The 21750-nt window shown below is 42.6% G+C and overlaps 3 protein-coding genes across 6 annotated transcripts in view; 2 read left to right on the forward strand and 1 right to left on the reverse strand.

The window, feature by feature from the left end:
• Positions 1 to 7031, forward strand: part of LOC139787011 (pseudouridylate synthase RPUSD2) — a 115730-nt gene extending 108699 nt beyond the window's left edge. For all 4 annotated transcript variants that reach the window (XM_071726105.1, XM_071726110.1, XM_071726122.1 and 1 more), the window contains 2 exons: positions 1202 to 1378; positions 1564 to 7031. In XM_071726105.1, the coding sequence (XP_071582206.1) occupies positions 1202 to 1378; positions 1564 to 2376 (990 nt within the window). In that variant the 3' untranslated portion in view covers positions 2377 to 7031. The remainder of the gene's footprint in view (positions 1 to 1201; positions 1379 to 1563) is intronic.
• An 832-nt stretch (positions 7032 to 7863) lies between these two features.
• On the reverse strand, positions 7864 to 10138 carry Nd-51 (NADH dehydrogenase (ubiquinone) 51 kDa subunit). Its single transcript, XM_071726132.1, has 6 exons — positions 9994 to 10138; positions 9746 to 9813; positions 8909 to 9577; positions 8599 to 8831; positions 8328 to 8531; positions 7864 to 8258 (listed from the first exon to the last, which is right to left on the reverse strand). The coding sequence occupies exons 1-6, from the start codon at positions 10127 to 10129 to the stop codon at positions 8069 to 8071; spliced, it is 1500 nt and encodes a 499-aa protein (XP_071582233.1). The 5' UTR covers positions 10130 to 10138; the 3' UTR covers positions 7864 to 8068.
• Positions 10139 to 10570: 432 nt separating this feature from the next.
• On the forward strand, positions 10571 to 14163 carry LOC139787047 (guanine nucleotide-exchange factor SEC12). Its single transcript, XM_071726137.1, has 4 exons — positions 10571 to 11003; positions 11330 to 11712; positions 11788 to 12482; positions 12569 to 14163. Exons 1-4 carry the CDS (start codon positions 10866 to 10868, stop codon positions 12652 to 12654), a joined length of 1302 nt encoding a protein of 433 aa, XP_071582238.1. The 5' UTR covers positions 10571 to 10865; the 3' UTR covers positions 12655 to 14163.
• The last annotated feature ends 7587 nt before the right edge of the window (positions 14164 to 21750 follow it).

The raw sequence follows: 21750 nt of genomic DNA on the forward strand, positions 1-21750 counted from the left end.
ACTTTGCCGTGCCGCTTTCGCTTCCTCGTTCTCCTCGCCATTCCCCGAATAGATTACGACAGTAACAAAGTCGTTCACATTTTCAGCTTTTAATATCCATTTTTATCAATGCAGATTAACTTTAATTTAATTCTTAGAACTAGAAAAAGATAAAAAGTAATTTAAACCGAGAAAGTTAATCTACGTTAGTAGAGATGGACGTATGTCATTTTAACATCGACGAGCTGTGTCACAATTTTATAAAATTTAAATTACATTTATTTATTTATTAAAAGGACATTGATGGAAAAAATAAATTCGATTACGCTTTCTGGATTCTGCGTGAGAAGGTACGCCGGGGAAAAACTCATTATACGTACGTCAGCGTTAAAAGTTGGAGATTCGTTCGCTTGAAGTTCTTGAAATTCATTCCGCGACGGAGGGAAGGTGCGAAATTCTTACGGCGGCAGGTAGAAAAGTGGCCTTCGATCGCCGGATCATTGTAGCGGTTCGCCGGAGTCGCTGGGGGCCGTTCGATAGCCGACGTGTATTATGGTGCATACGTGGTGCCGCCGACAGACGCGCGCGGACTTATCGAGCCAGGAAGAGTCCGATACGATCCGCCAGCTAGTCAGCCAGCCCGGTCGTTGTACGTTGTACCTACAATGCAGATCCGCATCGTCGGCCGAAATGCATAAAGCGCGCCGTTCCCCGTGCCATGCCGATTCGAAACGATGAATCGACCCTCCTTTGTGGGCGCAATTGCTTTTTGTCCCGAATTTGCCAGGAGAAATGGGTCGATCGTTCTTGTGCGGATGCATACGTGTACGATCATGTGTGTGTGTGTGTGTGTGTGTGTGTGTGTGTGTGTATATGTGTGTGTATGTGTGTGCCTACATCGAATTTACATTGGCCACATGCCGATAGACACGCGAGTACATTTAAGTAGTGGTAAGCTCCGTAAATTTACCGTCCACATCTCATTTCCTGAAGATATTCTGGTTACTCGATGAAAGGTCTATCGTGAACTACTGAAGATGCAATTCTAGATGCTTCGAACTCGGGAAACGAAGCTACGTTAGAGTCTCGACGTTTTCTTTCTCCGGTACATTTCGGATTTCATATCTGGTATATTTGGACAATATACATTCTTGAATCCAGATCGTTATCTCTTCAAACGCTTCGCGCGAGGATAAAATGTTTGACTCGTCTCTGTTCGTAGGTGCATCCGTGCGGTCGTTACCGGCACAACACCGTGGTCTTCATCTTGGCGAAGGAGTACAACTTGAAGAATCTCAGGACCATTCACAGGCTGGACCGGTTGACCAGCGGCATCCTCCTGTTCGGCAGGACGCCGAAGAAGGCGAGGCAGATGGAGCACCAAATAAGAAATCGACAGGTTGGTTGCGTAAGTCGTGCGTCTCCGGGTATGCGAGAAAAAAAACATGAGAGACGGCGTACAGCTGGCGTCGCTCGTCCGTCGTTGAACGACGGGGGGGGGGGGGGAGACGCTTACGTTGGCGAACACGACGACGACCGCGCGTAATCGCTCCATGTGTTTCATGCCGTGTCTCCACGTTCCAGGTCCACAAGCAGTACGTGTGCCGAGTGGAGGGTGAGTTCCCCGACGAGGAGGTGATCTGCTCGGAGCCGATCGAGGTCGTCTCCTACAAGATCGGCGTCTGCAAGGTCTCCGAAAAGGGCAAGGATTGCATCACCCGCTTCAAGCGTCTCAGCTACAACGGCAAGTCGTCGGTGGTGCTGTGCAAGCCGCAGACCGGGCGCATGCACCAGATCCGCGTGCATCTGCAGTACCTCGGCTATCCTGTGGTGAACGATCCGCTCTACAATCACGTGGTCTTCGGCCCGCACAAGGGTAAGGGCGGTAACATCGGCAAGACCGACGAGGAGCTCGTCCGGGATCTCATCAGCATCCACAACGCCGAGAACTGGCTCGGCATGGACGGCGATTCCGACATGAGCCTGTTCAAGCCGAAGCTCGAGCTGGAGGAACGGATGCTGGGCTCCGGCAGCGACAAGGACAACAGCTCCTCGCCGTCGTCCACCCCGGGCCTGGTCGAGGACGAGCAGCAGCAGCCGCCGGCGCCGCCGCCGCCGCCGCAGCAGCAGCAGCAGCAACAGCAGCCGCAGCAGCAGGAATCCCTCAAGGTCACCGTGGGCACGCAGACGGGCTCGGAACCGCCGGATTCCACTTTCGCCAACGACAAGGTCACCGTCGACCCGCACTGCTACGAGTGCAAAGTCAAGTACAGGGACCCGAAGCCGTCGGACCTGGTGATGTATCTGCACGCGTGGCGTTACTGCGGCCCGGGATGGGAGTACGAGACGCCTCTGCCCGCGTGGGCGGCGAGCGATTGGACCGGCGACGATCGATAGTTCGGACGACGCGATCGTGGACGATCCACGCGGATTCCTCGGCGAGCGATCGTCGTCATTGCCGTCGTCGAGTCTCGACCCCCCCTTTTGATATCCTTACCCCGTGCCTTCCATCCGCCAATGAGCGATCTTGACCATCGTGCGCAAGCAAGTACATGTAGACAAATACGCATACACACAAACGTATACACACAGTAGGCAAGCAGAGACGTGCATACCCCTGCAACTTGGCCGTCGGACTTTTCGGGGTGCTGCGGTCCGAGAGAAATGGGATTGCTGGAACAATCTCACGTCGCTCGATATTTACATTTCTGCAACTCGTCGTCGTCCGTCGTCGGCGTCGTTGTCGATATGTATGCGCGACAACTTGGCGTTATCGCGAAACCAATTCCGACGGCAGCCCGCCGTTTACGCGCAGAAATGTCACCGCTCGTTCTCTCGCGGCAAGTTCGCCCGTCGCGCGCGGACGTCGTTCTCGTTCCGTTATATATATTTCTGGCAGAGAGTCGCGCAAATCCCTCACGCGGACGATCTTGCGCGGGGAAACGGTCCGAAACGCGACGTTATTATGCGGATTAATCATAGCGACAAAAGACAACCGTTGTTACCGATCCTATTACCTACGTAAAACTGTCCTGATTTTGGGAGCCAGCTAATAAATCAGATCATTATTACTGTATTTTTGTCTTGCCGCGGAGCATGTTCCGATTTTCTCAAATCAACCACGCTTCCTCCGAGTAAACCTAGAGCGCCTTGTACAGTTACGCAGTAAAGTCACGTCGAGATGTAATAAGGTGCAATGATTGTTCCTACGATCGTTTCTCTCCGCGTAACAGCCATAAGAATGTTCTTGCACGGTCGGGTCGGTCAATGTGGATCTTATAAGTCGCAGGACTTCGTTGTAGCTTCCGAATTAATGACGAATAGTAATTTTTTTCCCCTCAGAAAGATATATTGTAACAAATATAGGCGATCTGTGATTACATTATTGGAATATTTATCGAAATGTTTCAGCGATAAAAATACGGCCGTACAGCGAGGCGGCAAAGGCTGATGATAACTCTATTTTCATTTCAATTCGCGATATATGCAGAAGAATATGATTAATTTTTGATTGTAATACGGACGAGATTCGTATTAGTTACGATTCCGCGCGATACATCGCGCGCATATAGAAATTGTATTATATATAAAAATTATTTGCACGAACGCTCTCAGCAGACTGAGACAAATGTATATTCTGGAAATCGCGCTAGAGTCTCGGTCGCTTTTATGAGCAGCGGCGGTTAAAAAGTCACTGCCACTGGAGCGAGATACCCCTAACATGTAAGGGAAGATTGATGCATCTGTCGGAGATGGCATGGTATTTCGATGGATCGTATCATTCATCTTGATTTATGACGTAGAAACGTGGAAAGCCGCGCGTTTCTCGTCTATTTTCTATAGTCGCGGAGAAGTCGTCCGGCTCGCGCGCGACTACTCCCCCCGATCTGACGGCAACATTTTGATTCACGGGAGATACCCGCTCGATCCATTTCTCAAAATTCCAGCGCTTTGCAGAAGCAATGTCTTATCATCCAAGAATAAACGATCGGGCGCGGAGCAGCGGTAGTATATATGTATATATATATGTGACGCGTTTCGTCCTGACTCGATCCGACGTTCTCGGGAGATGTTCTCGGTAAATCACCGTCGTGGCTTCGAGAATTTGACTCGAGATTCGACTTCGGGCGGACGGAAGTGAATAGGCGATATCGATTATATTCGGCGGCGGTGTTGCTTTTGGCATCAAATCCGCCTCAATACTTCGGCTTGACAGAAGTCAGCTTATAACTGGGAGATAAATTTATCCCCGGCGGGGATTGGCTTTGGAACAATTTCAACGAAGCCCTGCGATTTTCTGTATTATCGTACAGTGGTTGTGTATCGCTAATATACTCGTTAAGAGAAAGATTACCGTAAAACATCGTGAATTTGAACGAGAGGGAGAGAGATCGAGAGGAACAGAGAAATAAACGTCGGTATTAATCGTATACGCTATCGTAACGCTATTAGAGGAAATCTCCCCGATATGGTATCTCTGTTACTCGCGATCGTCAGTCTCCTATCGCGCCGAGTTCGCCAAGTTCTCCGAAGGACACCACCGACCGCGATCGTATTCTCGAGACCGCGCGCGCGCGCGAGTAAGTAAACGGCATTATTTCTTACGTTCACCGACGATGAGACTATATACGTTCCTCATTGAGGACGACGCGACGGTCCGATTCCCATTCACACGTGCGCGCAACGCTCTTTCGCACGGTTTCGAGAATAGACTCCTTGGAATCGGGGCGAGACGCCGATCGGGGGAGAAAGAGGAGGAGTAAGACGAAGGAGATGGAACCGTATTCCTCCCGAAGTGGGCATAGGGTAGGGGACTGACGTACGGGAACTGCGATAGAGGCGCATCTATTTTTATGGCAGATATTTAAGTGGGGAACCAATGCGCGCGGTGGCCGCGGGTCCAGCGGCAGGGTTGTTCTCCAACAATAAGCGTGATCTTGCCCAGACGACAGCCAATGATCATGCCAAAGAGCGTGCGACCAGCGAGCTTTCAATCATATCGTGCATAATGTAACGCTCTTCTCGAGATGTCCTCGTCGGCCTCGAGAAGAGCGCGGCCCGTCCGCGCGCGGTCGGGCCGGACAGGAGGAAGAGACAAGGTGTTTCGCAAAACAAGTACAATCCGAGAGCGAGTGGATAAGCGCGTGCTACAATTTTATTTTATTATACAAAGTCGTCGCGCTCTCTCGTCTCCGTGCGTCTTCGAGAGGCCGCGAAGGACACGCGAGAAGCGTGTGCGTCTCCACCGCCGCCAGCTTCCACGTTGTCAGGCTCCGTCCTCCCGTCCGCCGTCCGCTCCGATTCGCGTATACCGCAGGGATCGATCGGCAGAAATTGCTATTTCGTGAGCTTTTTTATTTCATGTGCTGCACACGCGCGATGTCGAAGAAGCCCTCGTACGCGCATACGAGGCCTGTTTCGCGTCACGCGTTGCGCGATAACACGCGGCGCGAAGTGTTTGCAAGAACGGGCGGACAGGGACGGGGCCCGAAGCGACAAAACACACGCTCCGCGTGTGACGCGGTGCTTCAGAGGCCTGTATTTTGGCGTCGAGAGAGAGAGAGAGAGAGAGAGAGACCGTTAAGTCGTCGTGAGCAGTGATGGGAAGTGATCCAGAAATGATTGGGCGAAGCTACAGACGCGGCGAATGCATCAGATTACTATGCCTTCCGATGAAATTAGCGACTCTTCGACTCTTAAAACGTCATAATCCGAGACACTTCTCTTTTCTAAACGGGGCCAATTCACGTGCGACCGCGTCTGGATGCTTGCCGAGGGATGATCTTCGACGACAAGTGCTATGACCTGCGATTATTACGCCACGACGTGCCGTATCAACGAGATTTAAATTAAATTAAGTTCGCACTGCCGCGCGACGTATATACGCTGTTAATTTACGTTTAGTACACGGTCGAAAAATTTGTGTGTTTGCTAAGTATATGTATCTTTAGAATAGCTTTCCCGTTTTAGTTTTAGAAACGAGAGCGTGAGAGCCTTAGGGACGATTGCTTTTAGGGCTGGCATAGCTATTAACTTGATAGATTCTTCCTGAAATCGGATACTCGATAGGATCAAGATACACGACTATCGGAAGAAGCAGTTATCCTCTTTACCTAAGGTTTAACGCTGGTTATAATATATGCAATGGGTTAGTGCCTAAAAATGTTAAAGGAAAATGCGTATCGGTATCGTGCCTAAACATTTTTTCAATCTGGAGCGAGCACTTGGGACAAACCAATCTTGCCATCACTGCCCGCGAGTCATGAATAAAGGAGATGCGAAGATAAAGGGGAACGTAATATCGGATTCGCGACGAAATGAAATGGATTTGGTATAGATAATATATATATATGTATACATAGAGAAAGAGAATAAGAGAGACGGAGATAACGTAACACAACGGACCTATCATAAAAGACAGTGTGTGCGCTTACTAACACAAGCGGGATAGCTCGCCAGAGAAGACGAGCTACCCCGAGAATGTAACGGCTAGCTTAAATATATTATTTAAGAGTAAACTAACGATAATTCGAGAAACCACGAAAAAGACAGTTCCGACTTTAGTAGCGCTAAGCGAGAAAAGGGAGCGAGAGAGCGGGAGAGAACGAGAGAACGAGAGAGTGCGAGAGAGAGAGAGAGGGGGAGAGAGAGAGAGAGAGAGAGAGAGAGAGAGAGAGAGAGAGAGAGAGAGAGAGAGAGAGAGAGAGAGAGAGAGAGAGAGAGAGAGAGAGAGAGAGAGAGAGAGAGAGAGAGAGAGAGAGAGAGAGAGAGAGAGAGAGAGAGAGAGAGAGAGAGAGAGAGAGAGAGAGAGAGAGAGAGAGAGAGAGAGAGAGAGAGAGAGAGAGAGAGTGCGAGAGAAACGAGAGACAGGGAGAGCAGACGCAACGGTCTGCCGAACAAGCGAACGTGCTTTTGTATATATGTATTGTATACGCACATTGTACCGTATCTAAGGTCACATTATTATCCGTATTGTAGCCGGCGGAACGTTTAGCGCTAGTGAATTCTCTTGTATGATGAACGAATAAAATGCAAAGTATCGTTCGATAAAACTACCGGCGAACATCCTCATCTCCGGACGTGCCCGGTTTTACGTTTTACGTTTCACTCCGAGCTCGTAAGTGGATCGTATGCATGATTCATGGAGGAGCGGCCGGCTCCTGCTTCATTCTCCGGTGTTCCGGCAAAAATATTTTCCATTCAATAGTCGTATCATTTATTTCGCATAATTCATCGCCGATGCCGTTATACTGTTGCTATAACTCACGGCAAGTTACTTTGAGAGCCCCGCAATGCAAAGCGTAACATAAGTCTCGTAAAAACCGCGTAACGGGGAGCACGCTGTTTGCATAAGAAAACGCGGGAGGTAAATGTTATCTTGTATGGCTGTAAGTAAACTCGGCGGAGTATTCGAGGATAAATCGAATCTTCTCACACTTCTGCGCACACGATCTTCTCTCCGAGGTCGTATATCTCTCTCTCGAAACTTCACGTCGGCCAGTTCATATTCTTATGCTGCTGTTTCATCCCGAGTGTCATCTTTGAAAAGGTAAGATGGATCGCTTGCGCGATCTGTGTAGGATAGATTAGAACTTATAAATTTCTTAACAATATCACGCTATTAAACCAATCTTAAAGCATAGTATCAATTTTCCTCTCGTACTAAAGCGCCCGAAATATTTCTCCTGGTTTCCGGTGAATGACCGCCATTAAACGAAAACTTTTGCTCCAAGCACTTTGCTTCGCCGGTTTTACTTTCCTTCGTAAATGTGAACGTTAAACGTTACGATATTTTCAACGTAAACCCGTGCGATACGCGATCTTGCTAAGTAGCACGTCTACTTACAATTTACGTATTATAGACACATATAGAAATATAGCCAGTTTTTCTCTTATATTTCTTTTATTAGTTGAACCTCCAGGATATATGTCGGCCCGGGTTCGAAGAATATCGTTACATGGGAATCGTACCTATTGTGTATAGATTCATTTATATACACCGAAAATAAATATAAAATCTTACAAGGATTGCTCTAAATATCTTCTTTCGTTATATTCCGTCTAATCTGTTTCTATCTCGCTCGAATTTTCAACTTTTCGACGCCGCTCGTTTCTGTTCCTTCATGCGCGCTTCGATTTCTGGCCTGAAATGCCTGATCAGACCTTGCACGGGCCACGCGGCACCGTCCGCCAGAGCGCATATCGTGTGCAATTCTATTTGTTTCGTAAGCTCCCATAGCATGTCTATCTCGTGTGTCTCGGCGTTACCTTCCATGAACCTGCAAAAAAAATTGTTACAAAACCGGATAATAATTTTTTATGAACGAGATAAAGTTATCAGTGCCCACCTTCTCAATATTTTGTACATCCAACTGATTCCCTCGCGGCAAGGTGTGCACTGGCCGCAAGATTCGTGTTTGTAGAAGCTTATCAAACGGGTGATGGCTTTAATTATGTCCGTCTGTTTGTTCATCACGATCACCGCGGCCGTCCCGAACGAGCTCTGTACCCTGATCAGATCGTCGAAGTCCAGCAGGACGGTGTCGCACACACTAAAATTTTCGACTCTCGTGACTCTCGGAACGTAATCTGATAGTCGTCGAGGATCTCTTTGTTTACCTCTTAGGAATGACGGGGGTCGAAGAGCCACCGGGAATGACACCTAATAAATTATCCCATCCTCCGATTACGCCTCCCGCGTGCCTCTCGATCAGCTCTTTCAGAGGGATGGACATTTCTTCCTCGACGGTGCACGGATTGTTCACGTGCCCGGAAATGTTGTAGAGCTTGGTTCCGTGATTGCGCGGACGTCCAAACGAGGCGAACCACGCTCCACCTCGGCGACAGATTGTCTGTACGGATAATATTATCAATAAAATGAACGAAGTAAATAAAGTAACAGAAAGAAAAATGTATCGGCGATGCGTACAGGCGCCACTGCTACGGTCTCGACGTTGGTGACGGTTGTGGGACACCCGAACACGCCGACGTCGGCCGGGAACGGTGGTTTTAGCCTCGGTTTCCCCTGTTTTCCCTCGATGGATTCAATGAGAGCGGTTTCCTCGCCGCAGATGTACGCGCCCGCCCCTCGTTGCACGAAGATATCAAAGTCGTAACCCGAGTTGCAGGCGTTTTTTCCGATCAGACCGGCCTGGTAAGCCTCGGCTATGGCGACCTGCATGTTGGACGCCTCGTTGTAAAATTCACCACGTATATAGATGTAAGCGGCACACGCTCCCATGGCGCGACCGGCGATCAGGCAGCCCTCCACGAGTTTATGCGGGTCGTGGCGTAGAATCTCGCGATCCTTGCAGGTACCCGGCTCGCCCTCGTCGCCGTTGATCACCAGATACTTGGGCCGACCGTCAGAAGGCTTGTTCATGAAGGACCACTTCATCCCGGAGGGAAAGCCGGCCCCGCCGCGGCCTCTGAGACCAGAAATCTTGATCTCATTGATGATCCAATCGGCACCCTTGTCCATTATCTCCTTAGTCTTGTACCAGTCGCCGCGGTTCATCGCACCTTTCAACCGCCAGTCATGTCTACCATACAGGTTCGTAAAGATGCGATCCTCATCGGCCAGGGGCCCTCCTCTTTTCTACGAAAGAAAGAAAGAAAGAAAGACGATAACAATGCAAACACCACTTGGCATTCTCGTTCATTGTGGCTATACTTGAAACAAGATAAGGGCACGTCGAGACTTTGGAGGCAGGAGAGGTGGGACCATGGAGGGCAACTAAGACGAACGGTCGAGTAACAGCCTCACCTTTCCTTCCGGGGCGGCATCGGCGAACGTTCTCTGCTGCTGGCTGCTCAAGCTCGATCCGAGGAGACCTTTAAATATAGCGCAAAATTATTCAATTACATAACCTCGTAGGCCAGTCGTGGCGAGCGGAGCAGCGTCTTCGGAAGCACGCGGGGCAACGCTCGCTCGCCGTTACGTCGCGGACGGCCTGTTCGTGGCTCGCAGCAGCTCGCGTGGGCCGAAATAACAAGTGGACCCTCGAAACTCACCTAATTGTCTCCTCGGGACTTGAAAACAACGCACTATGGCACCTGCCATTTTGCGGGGCTCGCTCGGGTGCCCTCGGCGGCGCAGCTGACTGAGAAACGAGTCAGCCCCCTCGATCGGCAAAGCGGTATCGATCATCGGTTTTCCCGCTGGAACCTGGAACCAACGTGTGGAACGTGGTGGAACATTTGGAATTCGATCAAATTGAAATCTGCTAAAAGTACACATGAAAAGTGAAATAAAAGTTACTGAAAAATTACTGAATATGTTTCAATATAAGAAAAGTTAAATTATACTGTTGAAAAGTATATGAAATATCAGATATCATGAAATTTACTGAATTTAACTGGAAACTGAGTTTTTACTGAAATATTGATGGAATAATAATGGAATGACAACGAAATGGGGTCAATTGAGGGAAAATTTCAAATTGGCTATATTTTAGTAAAATTTCATAATATTTTGCTCTTGATTATTCGCAGCTTCGCCTCTTTTTTCCCTTTCATTCTGCAATCCCGACGTCGCTGGACGTCGCGGTGGCGCGATCTCGCAAACGGAGCGCGCAACCGCGCGCCGCTCCGACTGAATACGTGGAACGCGTGTTGTATCCTCGGCTATTATGTCCGCGCAAAGTCCACGGGCCCGTCGTCTTCGGTGGTGACTGGTGACACGTGAGCCGCGCGTTCCCGTTTCAACAGCTGTTCCCGGAGGCGACGATGGGACGCGGGCGTCGCGCGCGCGATCCATCCGGGCAGTGCTGATCCCGGCGGGCTACCAGAGGGACTCCCCGAGGTGATATCGCCGTTCCTTCGGGATCACCTGATTACACGCGCGAGCAGCCGGAAGATCGCTGGACGGCGAGATCTGCCGCGTCATGCCCTCCAGAAGGAACAAAGGCGGCCTCCTGGCCAGGGTGAACTTCCCCCTTTACACCCTGCAGATGCTCACCAGCAGGCACATCCTGGTGGGAGGCGGCGGCGGCTCCTCCAAGACTGGCGTTGCCAATGGATTTGTGAGTTTCTCAGCGTATACCAGATTGCCAGCGGAATCTGTCATTTCGTAACTATTTGAATGTATTACGTCATTTAGGACATTTAGGTAATTGCGAAATGGCAGATTCCACTTGATTTCTTTCATTCATCACATTTCGCCAGCAGATTTCGTTATATTTCTGCCATAAATATTGTAACAGATACCTACTTTTGCAAAATTTGTTTTCAACACAGATTTGACTATCTGGGATTTTTTCTCGTAAAGTTCTCTTTTTTTAAAATTGGTTCAGGACCTTGATACGTCAGCGTTATATGCGGGTATTTTTAATTCAGTCTGTTGTTGCAGGAAATTTTTGAATTATCACACAACGGAGCACACTTTGTCGCCGAAGAGGTGACCAGGCACGAGACGGGTCCCAGCGTGGTCATGAACTGCGCCTCGCATAACAATGGCAAGAAGACGTGGATAGTTGCCGGCCAAGAGAGCCACTGTCAACTGTACAACGTGAATCCTAAAGTGGTGACTTTGGAGAACGGAGAATTGATCAAAGGACCGACAGCGGCGGCTAACAAGGAAGGCCTTAGGCACAGAAGGAACAGCGAGAAGGTCGAGGAAGTTCAGCCGCCGAAGGAAAGGATAGAGGAGGTCAAAGATGACAATTCTAATGTCAAGAGCAAGAAGCTGCAGTTAATTCTCAAACCCGCCGACAGCGTGCAGACGGCTTTCGGGTAAGACAGTTCGCTGCGTTTATTACGTCGAAGAGCATTAGGCTGATTTCTAACGAGAAACATCTTCGGTTACAGGAACGGCGAGCCTTTACAAAGAGTCGTCAGGGTGAGCCTGCAAGGGGTGATTATGGCCACGGGCGGCACGGACGGTCGAGTTAGATTATGGAAATTCCCGCAGCTATACAAATTGCACGATCTTGACGCGCACGAGAAGGAGATAGACGACCTAGATTTTAGTCCGGGCGGCGGCCTGTTGGTGAGCATCGCCAAGGACGGAAAGGCCTTTTTATGGAACGTGAGCGACGGTACGAGGAACAAGGAGCTCACTTGGACACCGTCGGACGGTGCGAGGTACATGTACAAAAGGTGCCGATTCCGAAAATCGGCGGAGGATAAGACGAAGATCGATCTGTTCGTGCTCTCCAACGCCGTCGCGGGGAAGAATCCCAGTTTCCTTCAGTTGTGGGACGTCCATACCGGGGTCATCGCCAAATCCGCTTCCTACAAGGAAACGCTGTCAGCGTTGGCTGTTTCCGACGACGGTAAATTCGTCGCCGTCGGCACGATGTTCTCGGGCAGCGTCGACATATTCGTGGCGTTCAGCTTGAGGAAGGCGCTCCACGTACCCGGGGCGCACAGCATGTTCGTCACCGGTCTGGAATTCTTGCCAACGAAACTGGACGGCCCAGCGATTACCAGTAACACGGAGACCGCGGTCGTCAGTATCTCCGTGGACAACAGAATCTGTATACACAGCATACCGTTCAGACGTAGGTATCTTATCGAAGCGAACGATTAAACGGTCACCTCTGGAGTTTATTGAAATTAATAAGCTTCTTTTTTTTTAACGTTTCAGATACACTGCCCTTCTGGTTTGTCATTATACTGATAGTCATATGTATATGCGGCGCGTTTATCCTCTGCAGCTATCTCGGTATATGACCCACGAAATGCGCGACCGAACTGATGAAGCAGGACATTATCTTTTCCTAACTATCGTATTAGGCCGATAATTGCTCGCGCAGAGAGATTAAAAGTAAACGCAAATGCACGATTCACTCGTAAAACGGTGGATGCTCAAGAATCTTACATACACAGAGACGAGTCGTAGGATTATCCGCGTAAAATGCAGGTGCTGACGTCGACGTCTCGTCGACACGTACGATATAATTAGCTTACGAAACAAAGTACATCGTAACTGTGAATATGCACAGGGGCTAGGAGAGGAGTATTATCGGTTTGTTTACCGGTTAAAATCGTTACGATTTGTAATAGTTGAATTCATCCGATAGAGTACACAGATTTTCAGGAAGCGTTCGCGCGATTTAGATATAGACGTGACGTCAGTCGGGGTGCTACTGTGATAAATAAACTACGTTGGAGTGCTTCCAACAGATCGGAGCCGCACCAATAGCACATTTGTATTGATGTACATATAGATATTACGTTTTATCAATTTTTTTAGCGCGAAAGGAAGGCTTCGACAGCCGCGCTACGTCGCGATTGTCTCCCTTCCGCACGAGTACGCTTAAATGATTTCGTTTATGGCAAGTAACTTGAGATGTGCGTTTCTCGTACTTACGGCGAACGACCATACTCTCTGTCTCTTTTGTACTACAAACGAAAATCCACAACTCATCGCATTTATATGCTGTATTACGTATACTAATGTCTACTAGTGTATTTTTTTTCTTAATTATATGTCTCTCTGTACTTTCTTTATAAAACATGTAACATACACAAATGATACGTGTTCGTGGTTAGATTCCGATAACCCTGGCGTCTTAATTTGACGATGGTTTCTGGTAGTACTTTTAATGCTGAACAAAAAATTATATAGGTCTTATAGGGCTAACTACACTGGTTTTCGAAATATACAGTGTTATTTCTGTTACAGATATTAAATATTTTTACAATGCAACTTTTCATACGAAGCGACGAAAGAAGAAAAAACGGGTTCTTAACTTTTCACGCGAACCGAGGTTCACCCCCACCCCCCCCTGCAATTGAAGTATTATTTAAAAATTCATATTATTTATTTTTAAATTTAACACTGTATATCTTGAAAACCAGAGCCCTATATAAGACCTATATAATTTTTTGTTCAGCGTTAAAAGTACTACCAGAAACCATCGTCAAATTAAGGCGCCAGGGTTATCGGAATCTTGCCGTGTTCGTAACGATCGACGCTGTGCTAATTAGCAGTAATTGTTGCTACGTTTGGCGAATTGAGCTTATAGGTACCGTTATTTATTTACGCACTTTCTGAAGTTTCTTAATTTATTTTTACAGCGCGTATATTTTTATCGCAAAGTTGTTCCGGCTAATGGTTGAAGATTTATCTGAATAAAAGCGTACATGTATATGCGGAACCTCCTCCGCTCGCGGAAGATTGTGCAATGAATTTGTAAGCGTCTCGACCACTTCATTAATAATAAACGATTAAATATATTTCACCGTGGGACTAAAACAATTATTAATATCCTGTGTTAAAAATAATTCTGTTAACGTATTAACTGTATAATAAGCTTAGATATTTACCTACTTATATTTAACGTTTAACAAGTCAGATTTTAATTTAAACGCCAATTTTCTAAATATAATTTCGCAATTGTATAAATCTTTAATTATTCGAAATTTAAAAATAAAACTCCAAAATCCCAAACTTTCCAAACTCTCAATCGAAAGGAATTAGTAGCTTCAGGTGATGTTAATAAATTCATAAATCAAAGCGCAAAAGATTCGACATAATCAAGTTCAATGAAATATAAAGAACGAAACATTTAGCATATATTAATTTTATAACACTACCCATATAGCAATACGCCTGCCATTTTTATTAAATATACCTACGTGCGTAAACTCGTGACGCACATAAAAGTGTTTACGCAAATAATATAAATAATGCATGTAAAGCTGCGCCCACAAATACTATGCATCAACAGTATTGAATTTATTTCAAGCAACGGTTTTCTTTTTCAAATTTGATATTTGTTACATTTTTGCATCAACAATTTACACCTGAAGGCTCCATTTTAAGCAGTTTACATATTATTGATGGAAACAATTTACATATCTTTACTGCAAAAGCTTCATAAACATGCATCCTAAACGGTGCTACGATTCATGTTTACGGGATGTTTGTGGCAAAAATATACGTTGTTTTTAGTAGATATATACGCTTGCATGATTTTGCACGTCATCTGAGTACGTGACAAAACAGAAAATATTGCGCAGATATTACTGGCAATAAATTAATCGATAAGCGAGGTTTTTTTTCGCAAATCGAACGAAATAATCAAAGGGTAAGTATATATAGTATATCGGTTATTTATTAATACGGTTTTACATAATGTATTTTCTCAAAATTAATGTGTTTGACTAGGAAGATTAACTTAAAAACGGAGCATCATTAAGCGAAAGTCATTAAGCTAGATATCTGAAATGTATAAACACTTTATAATGTACTGTAAGGTTTGCCTCGATTTAATGAAGTACAGATTTAACTACCAAAGAATGTATTTCCGATGGTACAAATATGGCCGGCTTTACCGGAGAGTCCTTGCAAGTCCTTGCATGTCCTTGCAAGTCATTGTAAGACTCTCCGGCAAAGCCGGCCATATTTGTATCATCGAAAATACAATTCTTTGGTAGTTAAATCTGTACTTATTTCCCGTACACACCGCGGTTTCCTCCTACGTGCTATCCTGATAACCTCATTAAATCGAGGCAAGCCTAACAGTAATTTATAATTTTCTATTACATATGTAGGTATCGTATTGCATTATATGGTACATTTTTTAGCGTAAAAAAAATAGATTTTATATTACATGTAAGTTGTATGTACATACATACAACGTCATAAATGCCTTCCCATTTTTGAAGATAGTCGCGTTCGAGTCAAATAATAGATAGCTATATTATTAGCTATTAATTTAACTTGGATGCGCGCGCGCGGCTATTTTTGGGTGGAAAGGCATTTATGCCTTTTTACGCCCGGTACAATGAAAAAATGAAAAAAGAATAACGCACACGTTCCGAAGAGAAGATGATGAACGCCGATTGAAATCCGTGTTGGAGGTTTTACTGATATATTTTAAATGAAACCTATAATTGCAGTTTCGTTAACTAGAAAAATTCAGTGTCGAGACACATCGATCCAATCATAATCGAGATCCGGTTTCTGATTGCTGTAATACCTTACTGATTACTGACAATCCGTAACGATATCCGGTTTCTTAATTGCTGTAATATATATATATCTTAATGATGCATACGAAGAAATCGAAGGATTATTAAGTGAGTACAAATTATAAGATGTATATCAGATTTAATCAGCACCAGTAGCCCAATATCATTATCGAAGTTAATTAAAACAATTTGTTATACGAGGAATTCCAAATAAATGCACTGAATAAATTATTATTTTAATATTTCGTGGTGGCAATATTATAAAGGTGATACATGATCTTGGGTCTCGTTTTTCTTTTGCCTACAAGGTGTGCTGTTCCATAAAGTTGTCGTGGTACCAATTGGTACCATTCGTACATTGACATTCGAGCAAGCAGGTAGCGGTTCTTATATATTACTCTTCGAAACGCGATCGTGATTTATCATACGATTATAAGCATCTCGTGACGGCAATTATAGTATCGCGACACTTTATTTATCTCTCGAAAGCAAATTATGAGAGACGGGATTAATATTTTTATCATTTACGTGCAACCTTATAACTTCGTTAATTATACTTTGATTCGATTTATTTATTTATTTTTAGCGCTCTGAATTTATGACCTATCTAAAAATTTTGTTTTGCAATTTTTTATGTTAATGTGTGATCGAAACTTAATCTCGTTTATGCGCTTGTACTATAACTAGAATGTTTTTTTTTGCAGAAAAATCCCGAGAGTGAAAGGAGTTTGCGGAAGTGATTGATGCAGAAATTAAAGAATATAAGCAAAGCGACCAGTTTGAAGACTTCAAGACGAAGATGTAACGATAATTAAAAGGATATGCTATTTAACATTTTTGTACTATTATATCAAAATATGACAATTTGTAAGCTGCTATATATACTTATTTTGTCCCTATCTACCGAGTAACTTTTATGATAAGATGAAACTTGATCGTTATTTTATATACTTAAATTAATTTTTTAGAGCTGAATTAAAGGAGCTTGCGGAAGTGGCAGATACAGAATAAAGTATTTTTGCAGATCAAATACGCAGATACAAACATAATCAATCCGTGTAAAGGCTCTGGTAACAATCAAAGAGAGTGTGGAACGGGCTAAGTAAGAGCCAAGCGCTGTTGACGGTGCACAAAGGTTAAAAATTTGGTATCATAAATAAAGGAATTAACCTTTGTGCACCGTCAACAGCGCTTGGCTCTGACTTAGCCCGTTCCACACTCTCTTTCAAACATAATCAGTTTGAAGATTTTAGAACGGACAGATATAATATATAATAATAGATATACTACTTAATAAAAGAGGTGTCCATTCTGACACAGACTTAGTTAATGTAAAAATTGCCAGGCATTTATAATAATAATTTAATCCTCTACCAATTTAATCCATGTGATTTTTGAAAACTATATACTCACTCTAGTATTTTTTAAATCACAATTAATGAATCAATCAGCGTTTTCCGTTTTTCGTTTTCCGACTCTATCATTTCTTTTACAAGCAAAAAATATGGTTACAGAGAATTAATAAAAATGGCATTTTTAATACTATACTGTAATAATTGTAGTACAAGTAATTTATTAGTTAATTTTAATGCCAGAGACGTTTATTCAGATGTAAATTGGTTAATATAAATGTTAGTGGCACTTTTTCTGGCAATAGAAAACGTATCGTGTGGCGATCGTGGCGCAGAGAAATGTGCACTGTTTTAATGAGCCGATTTGAATTCAAATCTGACTAAAAATCGTCGGTTTTTATTTGGCCACCACTTCACTGAAGGTAATGGTAATGCACCGACAATACTTCTTGCAACGTGAGCTTCTCTGTATTTGGTGAGGGAACCGGTCCCGGTTCCCTCACCGGTTTGGGGGTGTTGGACAGTAAAGTGGCAACCTACTCCCAAAGCACAAATCTGGTCTCGGAACCTCAAGGAGGCCAATTTTCTTTGCTGGGCTGCAGTGCTGAGGAAGAAGAAGAAGAGAACGTATCGTAAGTATTTCTGCATTTAAATTACAAATCCCAGCTAGCAGAAAGTTTTAAAAGACGTCTTAAAAACGCTTAAAAGACGTCTAAACAATTATATTGTCCTTTAAACATATTTGTGATGTCTTTAAGACGTCTTTTAAAACTTTCTGCTAGCTGGGAATATACTATAAGTATTCGTTTAAAGTTTGTACATTTTTTACAACATTTTATTAAGCCATTTTATTATTTTTTCACTATATATTCTGGGCACTTTATGATTATAGCTGGCATTTACGGTAAATAATAATATTGGCAACAAAAGTACAAATGTCGATAATTGTCGATGTTTTTAGTTTTGCTCAGGTAAGAATGTCTTTTCTTATATAAAGTTTAATCGTTGCTTCAGGATTCTTTTAAACAGGTGATTTTTAAACAGGCATATTTTATATTATTGCATATTTTATATTGCATATTTTATATTATCTCTGAATATGAAACTGCTGTTCAAGAAGTGTAAAATGTAATGTGCAAAAAATTAAATGTTATAAAACTGATTTTTGATTTTTCGAAGATAATGGTATTCAATCTCCCAAAGCGAATAACTATATATCTAAACCATATTTTATTATTTTTTTTACTTTTTATATGGTTTTTCGTCACATTTGTTAATAATAAATTTTATTCAAACTTTGAAAGGCCAAAACTTATAATGCCATATTAATTTTTTTTAAAATAAATGTACTAGTTTAAATGCATTTATATTTAAATGCATTTTAAATAAAATTAAAATCAAAGCATAAAAAGCAATTTATACGAAAATTTTGCTGAAAATTGATTATTTTATATTGATTCTTTTAGTGATCGATTTTCTACAGTTTTAAAATTTTATTTATATTGTCGATAGAAAAACACAGAATTGGAAAATTTGTTAATATACGTACAATATGCATCATGCACATGCATATATACAATATGCATTGGCAATTTCGATTAGTAATATTGCTAGACATCGATTTATTATTTTCCTTTCTTTTACATTGTTCGATCATGATTCATGATTCATGTACTCATGTGTTGTTCTATCTACGTCAAAGATAAACAAAAACCATGTTTAATTAACCATACAGATTTATGTCTATACGATTTAATACTTCTCAAAGTTCAAAGAGTATGTAAATGATATGTAAAACGGCATTGTGTTTGGAAATTAATGTGCATCACAGTGGAATGCTCTTCGTAGAAGGTGATAAAGATTTTATTATTCTATTATTAAAGTTAAGAAATTACGGTAGACAGAAAGAGAGAGAGAGAGAGAGAGAGAGAGAGAGAGAGGGAGGGAGGGAGGGAGGGAGGGAGGAGAGGAGAGAGAGAGAGAGAGAGAGAGAGAGAGAGAGAGAGAGAGAGAGAGAGAGAGAGAGAGAGAGAGAGAGAGAGAGAGAGAGAGAGAGAGAGAGAGAGAGAGAGAGAGAGAGAGAGAGAGAGAGAGAGAGAGAGAGAGAGAGAGAGAGAGAGAGAGAGAGAGAGAGAGAGAGAGAGAGAGAGAGAGAGAGAGACCACGCGACAAGAAACTCTTGTTGATTCTTATAGCTTATTTTTTAACAATGTCTGATCACGTCTTACAATTAGTTAGAGACGAATATTTACGCAGCATGTATTATTTTCTTACACAGATAGATTTGTTTTTATATAGATCAGCTTTATCTTCATAAAATTAATTCGATCTGTGCAACAGATGATTAATAATCATCATCTTAATTATTGTTATACATTTTGTATACCTTTGCATTAATTTTGCATCTTAAAATTATTTTCTGGAAACACAAAAATGTAAAAATGTAAGAGAAGATAATCTAAAAAGATTAACATGAGATCTGAGATATGCAAATGATCTTGTACACTTGTCTTACGCGGAGTATTCGTCTCACGTAGTTTTTTTTTACGCGCTTAAGAATCGCATAATAAACGGAGTCTGCCAGTACAAAAAAACAATGCATAAAGCCTGAACTACATCTATCGTAATGTTCACCGTAAGCGATCGTAACGCTCGTCGTAACAGCTATCGTAAGCTCATCGTATGAGTTGATTCAGCTTGAATTCTTATACGATTACGACTAAAACTTTGTTACGTGCAATGGCCTTGACCTGTCAGTCTTCTCGACGTGCGAAGAAAAGAGATATATTGGCATAGATATACGGTTTATGACGGCTTCTTTGCTTACGATCAAAGAGTTAAGGCCATTGCACGTAACAAAGTTTTAGTCATAATCGTAAGACCGTAAGAAAATAGACCAATCACAGTCGATTATTCTCCTTGAGCTCGAAGAATAATCGAGTGTGATTGGTCTATTTTCTTACGGCCTTACGATTATGACTAAAACTTTGTTACGTGCAATGGCCTTTACGATAGATGTAGATCTAGCTTAAGAGAAAAGCCCGTGTATGTTATAAAAATATATATTTTACATATTTGATCTTGATTTCCTTTTTAATTCCAAGATTTTTGCAATTGTAATTCTGATTTTGGTTTCGGCACGCCTATGCCTTTTTAAAATTATTTTATACATAACTTTGAGTTAGCTAACTTAGCTATATAGAGATTATAGAGCCTCTCTACGCGCATTTTGTACTATCCTGCACTGTTGCTTAATTTGCACAAAGTGCAGAAAAATAAGTTTGTTATCACTTGTGCGGATAAGCTTAATGTGCTCTCCACAAGTCAAAAAAGGTCAGAGTAATGTAATTGTAAAGTACAATATCAATCAATCAATACCATATATAGAAAGACATATTTTCTGATCGCGTAAAATGAGATTGCGTATAAACGGAGGGACTATACTCAAAAATTCACAATTTTCAGGAAAGAGGAGAAATAAATTTAATTTCAGTTTTTTTTTAAATTGTGAGATAACTAACCACAGTTGCAATTATGATATTTTGTTATAATGTGTGACTTATAGTGTTTCTTGAAGAGGTCTGCTGTGATTCACTTGCCAGTTAACTTATGACACTATTCAGCGACCGCAACATTATCGGTTTAAAAGAATAACGACACTTCTGCCTCTCGAATTTCGCATACAGACTTGTGACACTATTATAGTACGTAAATCATTTTAGCCATTCTTTTTATGGGTTTAATTCAAAATCGAAATTTTTTGAGTTGTGATAGTAGTTTTCTGGGAATGCATATGTATAAAATTCATACTTGCAACGTAGAATACGTGAAAAAAATTTTTGTGGAAACGGATATTAAGATATAATGAACAGCTCTCGTTTTTATATGCTAATTAAGAGATTTTGATGGTTTAAAAAATATAATAAAAAAAGCAAATTGAATAATCTTCAAGTTGTTATTTTGATTATATTTTTTTAAGCTACTTCTTTGAAGAAGTTTTGCGGAAATTTGCACGTTTGGAAATTTTGTAGAATACTTTCAAAGAATAATTTAAATCACTTTTTTATTTATGTACGCATTTGATATTAATAATAAATACGCTCCTCAATTCATATTAAATGCATAAATAACTACTTCAGCGTATTGAAAATTATGTATGTAACAAATAAATAAATAAGATAAAAAAAGATTTTTAATACCATTGAAATAATCGTTGTAAAAGTTAAGAAGAAATTTCATCATGTGTTGCAATGTAAAATTTAATCTGATTGTTGATTTATTATATGGAGGGGTAAAAACCCCTTTAAAATATTGACTCGTGTGCATAGATGCAATTTACATATTGTATAGATTGCATCTATGCACACGAGTCAATATCTTTAAAAAATTGACTTACACATATCATACTGTTAGTATTATTATTAATTTTATCATACAAAAACCAGAAACACGTGTAAGCTGTAGGAGGGGAAGGAAGATGAAATCAGTCGTTCTA

Source organism: Temnothorax nylanderi, unplaced genomic scaffold (genome assembly GCF_030848795.1).
Source record: "Temnothorax nylanderi isolate EJ_2023f unplaced genomic scaffold, tnyl_v1.0 TNYL_tig0009_pilon, whole genome shotgun sequence".
Lineage (NCBI taxonomy): Eukaryota > Metazoa > Arthropoda > Insecta > Hymenoptera > Formicidae > Temnothorax > Temnothorax nylanderi.

Coding starts and splice junctions, on each gene's coding strand:
- Nd-51 (XM_071726132.1), bottom strand. CDS start 10,129: ATGATCGATACCGCTTTGCCGATCGAGGGGGCTGACTCGTTTCTCAGT. Junction 9,578..9,745: donor ATGCCGCCCCGGAAGGAAAG/GTGAGGCTGTTA, acceptor TTTCTTTCGTAG/AAAAGAGGAGGGCCCCTGGC. Junction 8,259..8,327: donor ATGTACAAAATATTGAGAAG/GTGGGCACTGAT, acceptor TTTTTTTTGCAG/GTTCATGGAAGGTAACGCCG.
- LOC139787047 (XM_071726137.1), top strand. CDS start 10,866: ATGCCCTCCAGAAGGAACAAAGGCGGCCTCCTGGCCAGGGTGAACTTC. Junction 11,713..11,787: donor AGCGTGCAGACGGCTTTCGG/GTAAGACAGTTC, acceptor CTTCGGTTACAG/GAACGGCGAGCCTTTACAAA. Junction 12,483..12,568: donor ACACAGCATACCGTTCAGAC/GTAGGTATCTTA, acceptor TTAACGTTTCAG/ATACACTGCCCTTCTGGTTT.